This window comes from Orcinus orca, chromosome 16 (assembly GCF_937001465.1).
Source record: "Orcinus orca chromosome 16, mOrcOrc1.1, whole genome shotgun sequence".
NCBI classification, from domain to species: domain Eukaryota; kingdom Metazoa; phylum Chordata; class Mammalia; order Artiodactyla; family Delphinidae; genus Orcinus; species Orcinus orca.
In genome coordinates, this window is record NC_064574.1 from 24,315,642 (window position 1) to 24,330,917 (window position 15,276).

The 15,276-nt window shown below is 51.6% G+C and overlaps 2 protein-coding genes across 6 annotated transcripts in view; one reads left to right on the forward strand and one right to left on the reverse strand.

Annotated features, from left to right (window-relative positions):
• Positions 1-4,077, forward strand: part of LOC101270047 (fer-1-like protein 4) — a 51,662-nt gene extending 47,585 nt beyond the window's left edge. Inside the window, 1 exon segment of the mRNA XM_033433918.2 lies at positions 4-4,077. Within this exon segment, the coding sequence (XP_033289809.2) occupies positions 4-193 (190 nt within the window). The 3' untranslated portion in view covers positions 194-4,077.
• On the reverse strand, positions 2,044-15,260 carry ERGIC3 (ERGIC and golgi 3). Of its 5 annotated transcripts, none has more exons than XM_033433610.2 (14): positions 15,126-15,260; positions 14,919-14,989; positions 14,711-14,798; positions 14,370-14,489; positions 10,258-10,351; positions 9,257-9,422; positions 9,074-9,131; positions 5,162-5,176; positions 4,489-4,520; positions 3,602-3,698; positions 3,461-3,525; positions 2,610-2,746; positions 2,477-2,532; positions 2,044-2,270 (listed from the first exon to the last, which is right to left on the reverse strand). In XM_033433610.2, the coding sequence occupies exons 1-14, from the start codon at positions 15,211-15,213 to the stop codon at positions 2,191-2,193; spliced, it is 1,167 nt and encodes a 388-aa protein (XP_033289501.1). In that variant the 5' UTR covers positions 15,214-15,260; the 3' UTR covers positions 2,044-2,190. The 5 variants fall into 5 exon arrangements, 4 of the variants coding, with proteins under 4 accessions (XP_033289501.1, XP_004272825.1, XP_033289502.1 ...); XR_004484819.2 differs by lacking the exon at positions 2,044-2,270 and adding an exon at positions 3,951-4,053; XM_004272777.4 differs by lacking the exon at positions 5,162-5,176.
• Between the last annotated feature and the right edge of the window lie 16 nt (positions 15,261-15,276).

The following is a 15,276-nucleotide window of genomic DNA, read 5'->3' on the forward strand; positions in this document are numbered from 1 at the left end:
CCGCAGCTGCCCCGAAACCTCCTTCAACTGGTTTGTGAACCCGCTGAAGACCTCCGTCTTCTTCGTCTGGCGCCGGTGCTGGCGCATCCTGCTGCTGCTGGCGGCGCTGATCACTGTCTTCCTCCTCCTCGTCTCCTACACCAGGCCTGGCCTGATCAACCAGGTTACCGTCCGCCCCCTCCACCGCCCCTGACTGACCTTGGACACTCATCCCGTAATGCCAGCTCCTCAACTCCTGCCCCTGGTGTCCTTCCCACCAACAGGAACCATCATGGCGTTCCCTGCTTTCTCTGTGTAAACCTTACGAGGTATCCACCCTGTCCCCTGAACACATGCTGCATATAATAAATGACACTAGGGGCAGAGAACAGATGTGTTCTTGGGTGGCCTCGGGCGCATGAATGCACAGGATGGGAGGCTGCCCACGTGGCCCTGCTGCCGGGAAGGACAGGGCCCCGCGGTGGGTCACAGCCGAGGAGCCCTGGCCACCGAGGTGTCAGGCCCTCGAGCAGCCCACCTGCTGCGCCTGCTCATGCCAGCGGCTGGGTCCCTCTCACCCCATCTGCCGTGGCTTCTGCTGCTCCATTGCAGCTAAGCCCTTTATGTGCTCCGTGAACCTGTACCGACCCTGAGAGAAGGCAGATCACTTAGGACACTTGACTGCAAGTGACAGAAATCCTAACCCAAGCTGGCTTAAGCAAAAAGGGAATTTATTGGCTTACACAGCTGTAATTCCCAGGAATTGGTTGGCTTCAGGTGCTGTTTGCCTCAGGGTTCAAACAATGTCACTAGGACTGGTTCTCTGCCTGAGCTTGGCGCTGCAGTCCTCAGGGGAAGCTCATTTGCAGACAGGGTCTCTCCTCGGAAGTGCAGGACGGCTGCAGCAACCCCACGTCTCCCCATAGGCATGTCCGGAAGGAAAGAAAGCTTTCCTAGGCCTGACAGATGCTAGCTTGCTCTGGGTCACTGGGGTGTGGGTGTGGGATGGGATATGCTGATTGGGGCCCTCCCCTGGGGCTTAGGGTGGGAGCTCAGCCCTCTTCCCAAATCACACAAGCAGACAGTGGGCGGGGAGGTTCCCAGAGGAAACCCAGGATACCTTAACAAGGGGGAATGGTTCCCGGGTGACTAAAAAAACAAGGCTCACTACAGCTGACAATATCACCCGCAATTCATAAATGAGACAAGGGCCCACCAATAACACGTCCAAGGTCACAGCTCGTAAGTGGCCACATCAGAGCTGGGTCTCATGTCCGGCTGCCTCCAGAAGTTTTGCTGTCATTGCCCTACTCTGCTTTCTGTCCTCCGCTTCTCCCCTCACTACTGTCTTACACTGAAACTCCCTGAGAAATGACTGGCTGAACTGACCAGCTACTAATGTCCCTGGTTGCTTGGGCTGTGCAGTGGTGAGGTCTCAGGGCCGGTTCCCCACACATCTTAAGGGCTGTAATGGGAAGGCCTGACTAGGTCCAGAGCCAGAGTCTGATGCTAGCCCTGCTTCAGAATGGCCACTGCTACCTTCCCTCCCTGTTTTTCAGTTCTGTGTCCACCCAGGAAATTGCAAAGGACCTAGCTGTACCCTTCTGGGCACCAGGAGCCAGCAGGCACTTGGCACATCGCAGGGTCAGTGAGCAGGAGGGGATCAGGTGACTGAGCCCAGGGTGGCAGGGAGGGGCCCCAGCTTAAGCCACCACTGAGGTGGCAACCCCCAGCCTGCAGCCAGGGCCTATTACCAGTGGGGTCGGAAACTCACAAGGCTGGGGGCCAGGATGACTCCAGGAAGCTCATCCTGGACAGGTCCATCTAAGCCCTGGGGCTGAACCCAAAAGGCCTGAAGGCCACGGTGGGAGGGACTGATGATGGGGCTGTGGAGTGAACATCAGTCTGGTTTGAATCAAGTCCTATTAAGCAGGGACGTCCACGTGGGGCTCCCAGGGGCACCTGGCTCTGCAAAGTCAGTCCTGACTGCCTTTGATAAGTGGCTGTGATGAGGGTTGTTCCCACGCTCCAGCCAGACCCAAGAACCACACAGAGACCAGCGAGTACTATCACAATTGATAGATTTACCAACCTGGGGCCGCGACTGACTCTTTGCAGAGGGGGTGTGCGGGGTGGGTGGGGTAAGAGGCTGGGAAAATGACCACAAGGCCAAAGGAAAACAGGGACTTGTTGGGGGGGAAGGACGGACAACTATGTTGTCTTCCCTAGATCAATTTTCTTCTGGATGGCTCGAGCCGAGTGGTAGATGAGAGAGTCGATGAGTCCGGCCACTGGGGAGAGAGACGAGGGCTGGCACTGGCCCAGGTGGGCTCTTGGCTTGACCTCCGGGCCTTGTCACCTGACTGGCCAGGCCAGCATCCCCCCCCTTGGCCCTTGAAGTGCCCCTCCTCCCTCAACCAAAACCTAGTGGGGGGAGTCAAGCTTTACACTCCCCATCAAGCCCTGAACCCCAGACAGACACCCTCGAGCTTCTAACCTGTGAACATGCCCCCGATGATAGCGCACACGCCTGTCAGGAAGTGTGTGAAGGACCTGGCAGAGGGGCGGGGGAGGGTCAGCAGGCACCCCGCTCCCTGCCGGCCCAGGCCCCTCCCTTTCCCTGCCCTCACCTGTGCTTCTCCGTCAGCTTCACCATCATGGGCGAGAGCTCGTACAGCACGAAGACTCCAGGAAGCCCCTGATCGCCCATCAGCCCATTGGCGACCTTCTCATGTCTGGTCACAGAGAACTGATTTGTCCTCAGCACCTGGGACGGGACGGGAGCCTGGGCCAGGGCTGGGTCTATGACCTGGCTCCCAACCCTGCCGCCCCACCCCTGCTCCTACCCCTGGTGTTGCAGTGCCTTGACTGTGTGGAGGAGAAAACGAGGCCCCACCTTGGAAACAAACACTGCAAGGCCTGGGGACCACCTAGATGCCCTCTCCCAGCCTGACCATCCCAGCTTCCCCTCCAGTCACCAGCTCTTTACAGCTTCTCAATCCCAGCTACGTTTGGTGGACCCTCTCAATGGGGGTCCAGGGGCGAGAAGCAACTCTCCAAGGCTGTACCACAAGCTCCTGGCGAGGCTGGGCCTGACTTCCTCTCTGCTCAGTCCCTTGCATTCTACCAGTCTGCGGAGACGCTGCTCCACAGGCCACAGCAGAGACGGGAGGAAGGGGCATGGGCGGGTTGACCTTGCTAGCTCCTGGCTCAGGGCAGATAACAGGGGACAGTGAGGCAGACAGAGAGTGGACACGGGAGGAGTGGATGGAGGTACTTTGGGCAAGTAGGAAAAGCGCTTTGAAATCTGACAGCCTGGGGCCTGAGCTCTGGCTGTGAGGGCAAATCACCTACCCTCTCTGAGCCTCACCTTGTCACCCATCATATGGGGATAAGAGCAGGACTCCGCTTCCCAGCTTGAAGGAACTCAGGTGCCTGGCACCAAGAGGGTGCCCGGATGTCTGAGCTCCCTCAGACTCACCTCCCCATCTACCTTCATGTACACCGTGGGCACCACCTTCACAAAGTACTGGAACATCATGGAGGCTGCAGGGAGAAGAGGGCACTGGGCGTGGGTGCAGGCAGGGCTTGGGTAGCTGGGGGCTACCTCCCAGGCTGGTACCTTGGGGTGCAGTGACGTTGGTGTGGTCCAGGGGGTTCACAATGCCCGGGTAGTCCTCCCCGAATGACAGGTGCTGGATGTAGTGGGTCATGTTGATCTGCAAGCAACACCAGCTCCTGGGTCTTGGAGCACTCGAGGCCCTGAAAGGCCCCTCCCTCTCAAAGGCTCTTCAGACAGGAGCAGACAGGGGCACCTGGGTCTGGGGAGTGGTGTGTAGAGATGGGCCAAGGGCTGGGCCCTGCCTAGGAGAACCTGCTTGAGACAGGCACCCCCACCCCACCTAGGAAGTCCTTCCTCAGGGTCTGGGGGCTCCTGGGGCTCCAGAGTTTGAGGCTCTGGCTGCACCCACCCATTAGCCAAGCACAGACTGGACATGGGCCCTGTGTGGCAGGTGCTGGCTTTGCCTGGAGGCGCCCCAGATCTCCCAGCTCCGGCGCCTGTCCTGCTCCTGTCTAGATCAAACAGCCATTAGAGGGATCTTTTAAAAAAGTACAAATCTGATTATGTCATAACCCTGTTTAAGGTAAGCCAACAGCCTCCCAACTGCTTGGGAGAAAGTCCAGACCCCCCGGCCGGCCTGCCAACCCTCCAGCCTCATCCTCATCCAACCACATGGCCCTGTTGTTCCTTAGAAGTGCCCCAACCCTCCTGACCTCACCCCAAGGCTCCCTCTTCCCGGATGCTCTTGTCCAAGCCCATCCCCTGTTTCCAGCCCACGCGGATCTCAGTTCAAAAGTCACCGCCAGTACCCTCGGACTGCACCCCCTCTCAGAACATGGTTTATTTTTCTATATCTGCTCCCCACCCCAGGATGTCTCTACAGAGAATGAAGGCAGCAGCACGCTTCCACCTCCACCCGCCCTCCATGGTTTCTACCTGGTACGTACATTGTCGAGGCCAAAGCTCTGCAGGTCATGGACTAGGAGAGAAGGGAGAAGATGTCAGCAGACGGAGCAGGCTCCCCACACCCTCGCCTGGGCCTCCTCACTCCTCCCTCTGGACTGTGACCCACCTGGCTCGTCCTCTACCCCTCATTCACTCACCAGTCTGGCCCTGCTTGAGGGCAGCCAGAGGGCCTGCCGCAGGCCTGCGTGAGAGTCCATGCCCTCCACAGGCCCCACTTCCTCCCTCACATACACAGGGAGCCCTTCACGGGCATCACTCCAGGCCTTTGCTCCCACCAAGGCCCTGCCTGCATCTCAGGAAAGAAAACCCACTGACTCAGGTTTAACGAGAGCCGATGGCCAATCACTGAACCCCAGAGTGAGGTGGGACCTGAGAATGTGGTCCAAGCTCTTACCCTGCCTCTTCTGCCCTCACCCTCAACCCACCAAAGGAAATCCCACAGGCAACCTGCCCCCTCTGTTCCAGAACAAGCTCTTCCTGCCCTCTAACCCTGATCCCTCCCTGCTACAAGGAACCCCACCTAAAAGATACATCCCACTGCTTTTTATAGTCACCGGGCAGCCATCCCGCCCATCCACACCTCCGCCCATCCTGGGAGGGCAGGCTGCCCCAGAAATGGGGGCTTGGCCTCCCTGGGAGGGCAGGGCCACTTACTCTCCACAGCATGTACTGCAGCATGGGGGAGGGAAGAAGAGAGAAGGGAGGAAGAGAAAAAAGATTCAGAGCTTCACAACAAGAACTACAAGAATTACAGACCAAGATATGTGGTAGAAGGGAAGACTGGATATTCCTGCCTCAGCAGCAGGGTCTGGACTCAGCTAACAAGCTTCCTCCTGGTCCCCTCCCCAAAGGAGCCCTTCCCTGGCCAGAGAAGAAGGCAAGGGGGCTTGGGGGCAGAAGTATGGTGGCCTAGGAAGAACAAAAGACCTAGAGCCCAGAGTCACTTTCCTAGCTGTGTGACCTTGGGCAAATCACTTGTCCTCTCTGAGCCTTGGTGTTCCCCTCTGCACAGGGCTGTCCTGAGGACCAGACAGGATCTAAGATGGGAAAGTACTTGGTAAACTTTACAATCTTCCCCTTTTCTTCCCCAATCAACATAATGTCAGAAACTAGCCTTCAATTCAGCCTCTGGCCTCAGGCAACTGTAGTTCTGTGTTTCGAACATCCTTCTAGGATATGGAGTGCCTTTTGCCCTGGGCTCCCTGACTATGACAACAGCCCAGACAGAGAAGCAGAGACGCACCACCTGCAGGCCCTGCGCCCACAGCTCCACGCTGATCGTCTTCCTAATCCCAGTAAGACCACCCTTCCCCGGCCCCCTCCAGATCCACCTGCCTGCTCCTCTCCAACACTCAGCCTCATCCCCGACTGCCTTAAAGACCAGCAGGGCCATCTCCATCAGGCTTGTTACTCCTGCTGTCCTTCGTCACCGGGCAGCTCAGGACTGCCAGGTCATCTCTCATCCCCTGGACTCTTGTCACCATGTAGCTCTGTACATTCCCTTAGTATAATCCCGACTCCCATCCCTCCCAGACCCTTCCACGTGCCCTGTTACTCATCAGCAAAACCTCAACATCTTCAACCTCCAAACCTTCCCTCCACCTTGTGCTCTGGCGGCAGCCCAGCTCTCCCTTGAGAGCACTATTTCCCTTGCAGACCCCAAGCAGTGACTATTTCTCTCCCACACCTGTCCTCCTCCTTGGCCTTAAGAGAGGTCCTCCTTGCTCCTTAATGCCATTTCCAGATCACTGTCCCTTGATCTTCCCTAAAAGTCTCCAGGTCTGCAGCTCCTGGAACACTATACCACCTCCCATCCCCATCTGTTTGCTGGAGATCCACACAGAACTGCCGGTCAGTTCTCCCATGCCAGTTCTCAAGAGTTGTAGCCACTGTCACGCTCTCCCATACGATGGTCCTGTCACAATTCCTGGTGATTTCAGCTGCCAACCTACCCAAACCTGTGTAGATCTGCCCTTCCTCCTGTTGTCAACTTGGGGCTTTCTACACCTCTAAGGCACTACATTCTGTCTTCCTTTTCCTCCTCAAGGACTTCACTCCAGTAAATGTCTCTCTCATCTCCGGAGCATCGCTTCTGCTCTCTTCAGGAGGTAACTTCCAACAGCATGTTAACACACTGCTACATCATACATCTTACAAAACCCCCCGTGACTCCACATTTCCCTCCAGCCACAGCCCACTCTCTCCCTTCCCTTTAGAACAAAGCCCACAAGCGCTGCCTCTGCTCACTGGCTCCACTCCTCTCCCATTCCCTCCTGAACCACTCAGTGGTGCTTCCTGGCACTTCACCCGAACTGCTCTGTTAAGGTCACAATGACCACTGCCACGTTATACACCCAATGGTCGTTGTACTTGATGTCCAGAAGCATCTGATATGGTTCTGGAAACACTTTCATCCCTTGGCTTTCAGGATGTCTGGTTCACACTCTCATCTCCTCGGTGTTTCTTAGCAGTCTCCTCTGCTGCTTCCTCCTGATGCCCTGTCCTCTAATGCTGGGGCCCGGCGCTTAGGCTCCTGAGCTCTCCTGTTCTCCATCTACCCTCACCTCCACCCAGAAGGTGATTCATTCAGTCCCATGGTTTTAATACACTGATGACTCCAACATTTGTATCTCTAGGCTAGACCTCTCCCCTAAACTCCAAACTTGAATGGCCAACTTCTTACTTGACATCTGAGGTGTCTAAAAGGACACCCACATCCCACTGGTCCGAACATGTTGAAAGTGGCTTTATGCCCCCCACTCCAACCATCTAAACCTGTTCCTCTGAGTCATCCCCCATCACTAAATGGTAACTTCATCCTTCTCGCTACTCAAGTAGAAAACTTCGGAGTCATCTTGACTCCTCTTTCTCTCACCTTCGCATCCATCAGCAGCTCCACCTTCAAAATACCCGCAGTCACTTCTCACCACATCTACCACCACTCTGGCCCCGCCCCCATCACCTGGTGCCTGAACCGATTGCCGTTAACAGCCTCCTGATCGGCCTCTCTGCCTCTGTCCTCCTCCGCCACACCCCCGACCCGGGCCCACCGTCTTCTCCACAGAGCAGAGGGCTGCCTGTCTTTTCAAAATTAAGTCAGATCACGTGCCTCTTCTTCAGAGCCCCACGACAGCCTTCCATCTCATGCAGAGCAGCAGCCCGAGTCCCTGCAGTGCCCTCCTGGGCCCTGTTACCTCCCTCATCTTACTGCTAACCACGCAGCTTGGCTAACTGTGCTCCGGCCACCCTCACTTCCTCACTGTGCCCTGAGTTCACCAAGCACATTCCTGCCTTAGGGATTCGCACTTGCTATTCTCTCTGCTTGAAACACCTCACCCCCGTCATCCACATGGCCGGTCCCTTCACTTTCTTCAGGTCTTCACTCAAATGTCATCCATCAGAGTCTTCCCCTGACCACCCGATATGGAATGGTACTCACACACCATCTCACCCAACCTCTCGGCCCCATCATCCTTATCCTGCCTTTTTTGGGTTTGAGTTACCTAATAGCATCTGATACACATTTTACATACTTATTTATTGTCTGTTTCTTTACTAGAATGTTCTGAGGGCAGGGACTTTTTTTTTCATTAAAATAATTTTTTTTGGCTGCATTGGGTCTTCATTGCTGCGTGTGGGCTTTCTCTAGTTGTGGTGAGTGGGGACTATTCTTCATTGTGGTGCACAGGCTTCTCATTGCAGTGGCTTCTCCTGTTGCACAGCACAGGCTCTAGGCACACAGGCTTCAGTAGTTGTGGCTCCCAGGCTCTAGAGCGCAGGCTCAGTATTTGTGGCACACGGGCTTAGTTGCTCCGCGGCATGTGGGATCTTCCTGGACCAGGGATCGAACCCGTGTCGCCTGCATTGGCAGGTGGATTCTTAACCACTGTGCCACGAGGGAAGTCCCAGGGACTTTGTTTTGATCACTGCTGTATCCTTAGCACCTAGACTAGCACATGGCGCACAACAGGTGATTACTAAATATCTAGTGAATGTACGAATGAATAAATGAATGAGAATAAATCTCATTTATTCATCCTTGTGAACAACCCTGTAAGGTAGGCACTATTTCAGGCCCATTTTATAGAAGAAGAAATTGAGTAGGGCTCAATACGTACTAAATACGACACAGCGTGGGAGAGGCAGAACCCGGGTTCCAAACCAGCTCTGCTTCCCCCAAAGCCTCACACACAGGTCATCTGATACTGGGGGCTACCATTTAAATAAGTACCTACCACAAGCCAGGCTCTGTGCTATCATCTTTAACCTGCCCAAACAGCATAGGAGATGAGTACTATCAGCCCCACTTTAAAAAGGAGGAAACTGAAGCTCAAAAAGTTAAGGAAATTTCTCAAAGTTTCAGACAGCCTGTAAGGTCTAAAACTGAAATCTGAAGCCAGGCAGTCTGGCTCCTCAGCCTGTGCTCTTAACTGTTTACCAAACTGCTGCCCTGGGTTCAGGGTCTGCTCTGGGCCAAAGACAAAAGAGCAGGAGGCAGCCGAAGGGGCACTCAAACTCACCAGGTGTTCAGGGGCTAAAGCTCCCAGCTGATGTCGGGTCACTTACCGTGCACGTGGGACTGCTGGAAGCTCTTCCCGGGGGCAAAGTGGAAGTTTCCCGCCACCTGTAGGGGAGATGCCCTCTCATTCTCCAGCCGTTTCCTCCCTTCCCTTTGTCCCCTCGATTCACAGTGGAGTGGGGCCAACCCACACCCCAGCTGGCCCTGTCCCGCCTTGGCTCCTCCTGTACCTTGTTGACTTCCAAGAAGCCGTACACCTGGCAGCCTTCATTCTTCTGCTCCTGCATCTTCTGGCTGAAGCCCTCTCGCCGGCACTGCTCAATAGTGTCTGGGTTCTTGAAGGCCCAGCCTCGACGGCGATATGCCTCCCGCACATCCTCACAGGAGTTACAGCACCTGTAGGGAAGGAGGTGCAGGGGGAGAATGTCAAAGAGGCACAGAAACAGTGCCGGCACCTTGGGAAATAAAGCAGTTCTGCCCACTAATGAAGCCTCTGCCAGCCTCAGCCCTGACCATCCAGTGTTCTCAAAGTATGTTTCCTCAGTGGCAGCAGGACTGTTAAAAATACGTATTCCCATTTTCTTTGGGGTGATGAAAAGTTTTAGATCAGATTGTGGTGATGGCTGCACAATGCTATGAATGTAGTTAATACCACTGGATTGCACATATGAAAATGGTTAAATGGTAAATTTTATGTCATATATATTTTACCTAAAAAATTTTTTTAAAACTACATATTCCCAGGCCCTGCCCTAGACCTGGTGAATCAGCCTCTCACGGGTCAGGGCCTGAGAAACAAACCAGCAGTTACCATATATGGAAGGCTTAATTAATAACCTGTGCTGGGCCCTCCATCTCACTGCTTTACATACATATTCCTTATGTGACTCTTATGAGAAAGGTGCCATTATGGTCCCCCTTCACAAGAGAGGGTTACATAGCTTGGCCCAAGGACCCATGGGTAGAACCCAGGCAGCTGGACTCCAGAGACTACCTCTGAACCAGAGCAAGGACCACTTCAACTTCGTCCCCAGCTCTGCAGCCCCCAGGTAGGGCCTGGCCACAGAGCCTCAGTCGCTTGCACCAGGATCAGGGACCAAGGCTGCAGCCTGTCCCGTCCCGTCTAAATTCTTGGTCTAAACCACAGAGTCCAACAAAGGCTGAGGATGACTGACAAAAAACACCTGATGGGGGCCCAGCTCCCCACCCCCCACCCCCGACCCTGGCTCACTTGATGTCTTCCGTCTCGGCACCATAGCAGCTCTCACAGCGATTAGGGTCCAGGGAATCAGGGTCAAACACCTTCATCTCAACTTTCCCGAGCTCTAAGGGGAGGGCAGAGGCAGGGGCATCAGCTGGGGGCAGGCACAGTGAAATCTATACCCCTAACCCTTGCATGGGCCCTTTGGGTTAATAAACATTATAACAGCTAATATTTACATCATGTTTACTATGTGTCAGGCACTAAGCATTTCTACACGTATATTATTTCTTTTAATAACAGTAATAGTAATAAAACAATAACAGTGAATACTAAATATTAGCTGAGTACAGGTCGGTGTACTTTACATATACTGTCTCTTTTCAACCCCACAATGCCTGTGAAGGTGGAGGTTATTATCCGCATAGTACTTGAGAAGGTGCTGAGGCTCAGAGATGAAAAGTGATTTCGCCCAATGCAACACAGTAAGTGGCAGATTTCAGCTCTAAATCCAAAGCGTAAGCCCTTAACCATGGCGCTTGTCCTCAGACTGCTCTCTCTGCACCTGGCTCCCTGCCTTTAACTACCTCAACATAACTGGTGATTTCAATATTCAATACCCTGATCTCCTGTCCTCCAATAATCTTTCTATTTTTGTCATCCAACCTCAGCCACGCATTTCCATACTCAGTTATTACCAGTTACCACAAACGTTCCAAAATTCAATTTCAAGTATCCCAATCTTCAATCTTATCCTCATTTTCCCACATCACTCTCTCTGGTACCCAGAATCTACCAATTCTTTGACACCACTGACACTATCACCCCTTCACATCGTCACTTCCCTCCGTGTTTAAATTTTATGGTCCGAATGAGGAATGAACAGTCTCGTCAATAAATGGTGCCAGGAAAACTGGATATTCACATGTAAAAGATTGAAATTATACCCCTCACAAAAATTAACTCAAAATGGATTAAAGAATTAAATGTAAGACTTGATACCATAAAACTCCTAGAAGAAAACATAGGGAAAGAACTCCTTGATATTGGTCTTGGCAATGGTTTTTTGGACATGACACCAAAAGCACAGGCAACAAAAGTAAAAATAAGTGCAACTACATCAAAGTAAATAGCTTCTGCACAGCAAAGAAACAATTAACAAAATGAAAAGACAACCTATGGAATGGGAGAAATATTTGCAAATGATATATCTGATAAGGGGTTAATATCTAAAACATGTAAGGAACTCATATAACTCAACAGCAAAAAAATAAATTTATTCAATTAAAAATGGGCAAAGGACTTGAATAGACATTTTTCAAAAGAAGACATACAGGTGGTCAACAGGAACATGAAAAGGTGCTTAACAACACTAATCATCAGAGAAATGCAAATGAAAACCACAAGATATCACCTCACACCTGTTAGAATATCTATTATTAGAAAAAACAAAAACAAAAATGAAGTAAGTATTGATGAGAAAGTGGAGAAAAGGGAACCCTTGTGCACTGTTGGTGGGAGTGTAAATTGGTACAGCCATTATGGAAAACAATATGGAAGTTCCTCAAAAAACTAAAAATAGAACTACCATTTGTTCCAGCACTCCCATTTCTGGGTATAGATACAAAAAAAGAAAAGAAATCAGTATCCTGAAGAGATATCTGTATTCCCATGTTTATTGCAGCATTATTCACAACAACCAAGACAAAAAACAACCTAAGTGTCCCTCAGCAGATGAATGGATAAGGAAAATGTGGTTTGTTTGTGTGTGTGTGTGTGTATATGGTGTGTATATATATATATGGTGTGTATATATATAATGAATATTACATACATCATATATATTAGAACATTTTATATATATCATATACATATATTGGAATATTATTCAGTCATTAAAAAGAAGGAAATCCTACCATTTGCAACAACATAGATAAACCTTGTGGCCAGTATATTAAGGGAAATAAGTCAGATAGAGAAAGACAAATACTGTATGATCTCATTTATATGTAGAATCTAAAAAAAACAAATTCATAGAAACAGAGAGTAGACAGGTGGCTGCCAGGGGCTGGGGTATAGGGGAAATGGGGAAATGTTGGTCAAAGGGTACAGACTCTCACTTATAAGATGAATAAGTTCTAGGGATCTAATGTACAGCATGGTGACTATAGTTAACAATATTGTACTGTATACTTGAAAGTTGCTGAGAGTACATCTTTTTTTTTTTTTTTTTTTTTTTTTTTGCTGTACGCGGGCCTCTCCCGCTGCGGAGCAGAGGCTCCGGACGCGCAGGCTCAGCGGCCATGGCTCACGGGCCCAGCCGCTCCGCGGCATGTGGGATCTTCCCAGACCGGGGCAGGAACCCGTGTCCCCTGCATCGGCAGGTGGACTCTCAACCACTGCACCACCAGGGAAGCCCCTGAGAGTACATCTTAAATGTTCTCACCACATACACAAAAAAGGTAACTGTGAGGTAGTGGATGTGTTAGCGAACCCTATTGTGGTAATCATCTTATAACAAATATGTATGTTAAATCATCATGTTGTATACCTTAAACTTACACGATGGTATATTTCAATTATATCTCTACAAGGCTGGAAAATAAATTCTCTGGTCCACTGCTGCAATTATTCTCTTGCACATAATCACAAGTCATTTGTTCCTCTCTCCCTTTGTCGTACAAGTCTAGCAAAACTTAAATCCTAGTTGAGTTCCTCCCTGTGCCTACTTCTTTCCTGTGCCTCCCTTAAGACTGCCTGGCAATCCTACTTTCTTTCAATAATCAGTTCACTATCCCATTCCCCACGATGACTAATTTCTATCTTTTCCCCTTTCCTTGGGCTTCCAAAATCCCTTCCCCTTTCTCCACTCTTAGCTAATGACTTTGCTTTCAATTTCCACTAAAAATAGAGAAGCAACAGAACCTCACTTCATCTCAACACCAAACCTACCAACCCGCATGCACTCTCTTCCAGCCTCCACCCTACTTCTCCGCTCTGTCTCACAGCAAGACTCCTGGAAGGGTCATCTATACTTGATGTCTCCACTTCCTTTTCTACTCTTTGGTTAGATTTTCATCCCCAACAGTATCAAAACTAATCCTTTCAGTCTCCAGTGACCTCCGTGTTGCCAACTGCAATGGTCAGAACAGCCCAACCAAGTCACTCCTGAATTCCTGACCCATAGAAACTGAAAAAAAAATGTTTGTTGTGTTAAGTCACTAACTTGGGGGTTACTTGTTATGCAGTAGTGGATATATATTCCCCCACCTCTCCCACCTACACACACAAATCCTCTTCCTCCTTTCTGGTCATCAAGTCATTCATTTCCTCAGACCAAAGCCTTGGAATCAACCTTGACCCAACACCCAATCCTACAGCCAATTCTATTGGTTTTACTGGTGTTCAACATATATTTGTTGAACAAATAAATGATAAAGCTCACCAACAGAGGAATCCCTAAGGTGTGAAAAATCATAGCTTTCAGGAAGGTTTTGTTACGGAGGAAAACTGACTTAATGGAGGCATTGGGTGGACACCCAGAGAGAAGAAAGGAAGCTAAAAGTGAACAGACACTCTGTACTAGGCATTGTACACATATTACTTCATTTGATCCTACAATTCCACGTGGTGAGTACAACTGTTTATCACCACTTAATAGCTGAGGTCACAGACGGCAAGAGACGAAGCTACATCCGAACGCAGGCAATCTAACCCAAGAACAAACTCAACCTTAAGCCATCCTTCATTCCAAGAGGGAAGAGCATTCAGGGCTGAAGTCAGTCTATGGGACAGGGAAGCAACACCCAGAGAAGCGTGGGTCCACCTAGAGGAGTTCTGCCAAGGCAACAGCACATAGGATCCATCCTCAAACTTCTGTTACTCAGACCACAACAGGCAGGGATTGGGGACCTCTGAGAATGACAGCCCTGAAGAGTACTCTTCTCAATACTAGGCTAGAAAACTGGATTTCAGCCCACTCTGATTCTTAATAGCTGGGGGACCCTAGGCAAGCCACTTGACTTCTCTGGGTCCTGGATGTTTCATTTGTCACTGGGCCGGTCACAGCCCACTTGCCAGAAGGTAGTGCTTGGGCTTGTCCAGCTCTGGGATTTGAGATCTGGTCTCTTCCCCCCAGTTACCATGACGTTCCGCCTCTGAGCTCACGGGAAAGCCATCCTTATCTAGCCGTTTTTTGAACAGGTTGTGTTCCACATCCAGCTGCTGCTCCCCAGCCACATCCATGGCATCAATGCTCAGATCTGGAAGCAGGAAATCAGGGTAAGGTACTGGGAACCTAAAGGCAAGGGAATCTGGGTTTTGGAGGGTAATGGGGATGCTGGGCTTGTCTTGGGGCAGCAGTGGATTAGGGGAAGGAGGTTGTCCTGGAGTCCTGTCCAGAACCTAAGGCTGGAGGTGTGAACCTGGAAGCCCACCTGAGAACCCTGGGACTTGCAACTCCCACCCATGGTGAGGTACTCACAGGCACACGGCATGTGTGGAAAAAGCACATTGATGTTGATCTTCAGTTTATCTCCCCGTGACTTGTCCACGTAGAGTTCAGGATGCACCTGGGGCAGGACGACCTCAGTAAGATTTGGCCCCAAGCCTCTTTTTCCCCATTCCCATCCCCTAAAGCGCCTACCTCTAGAACGCCAAGCCCCGCCCACGTACTAGGCCCCGCCCCTTACCTCAGTGGTGAGGTAATACTGCAGCTCGGACAGGAACAGTAGCAGCATGAGAAGGCCACTGACAATGGTCACTGCGGGCAGGGAGCGAGGGTCAGGAGGGCCTCTGTTCCTCTTCCTCAGCCCCTGGCAGGCCGGGCAGGTTCCAGGCGCCCCAGCCAACCTCTAGGACACCCCACTCCCCGCCACCCCGACCCCGCCACGGCCTACCCGTGGCGCCCCCGCAGGTCTTGACCCGGAAGTCCTCCAGAGTCTTGGGGTAGGCATCGAACTGCTTCAGCTTCCCCAGCGCCTCCATGGGGACCAGCCGGAAAGAGGACGCCAACCTGCCCGCCCGCCTGCCCGCCCCTGCAGCCTCCCG

Bases quoted from the DNA above. Each gene is read 5' to 3' on its own strand.
- ERGIC3 (XM_033433610.2), bottom strand. From the start codon at position 15,213: ATGGAGGCGCTGGGGAAGCTGAAGCAGTTCGATGCCTACCCCAAGACT. The intron at 14,490-14,710 runs GTGAGTACCTCA...TCCTGCTTCCAG, and splicing joins TCCACACATGCCGTGTGCCT to ATCTGAGCATTGATGCCATG. The intron at 9,132-9,256 runs GTACAGGAGGAG...TCTCCCCTACAG, and splicing joins GCTTCTTGGAAGTCAACAAG to GTGGCGGGAAACTTCCACTT.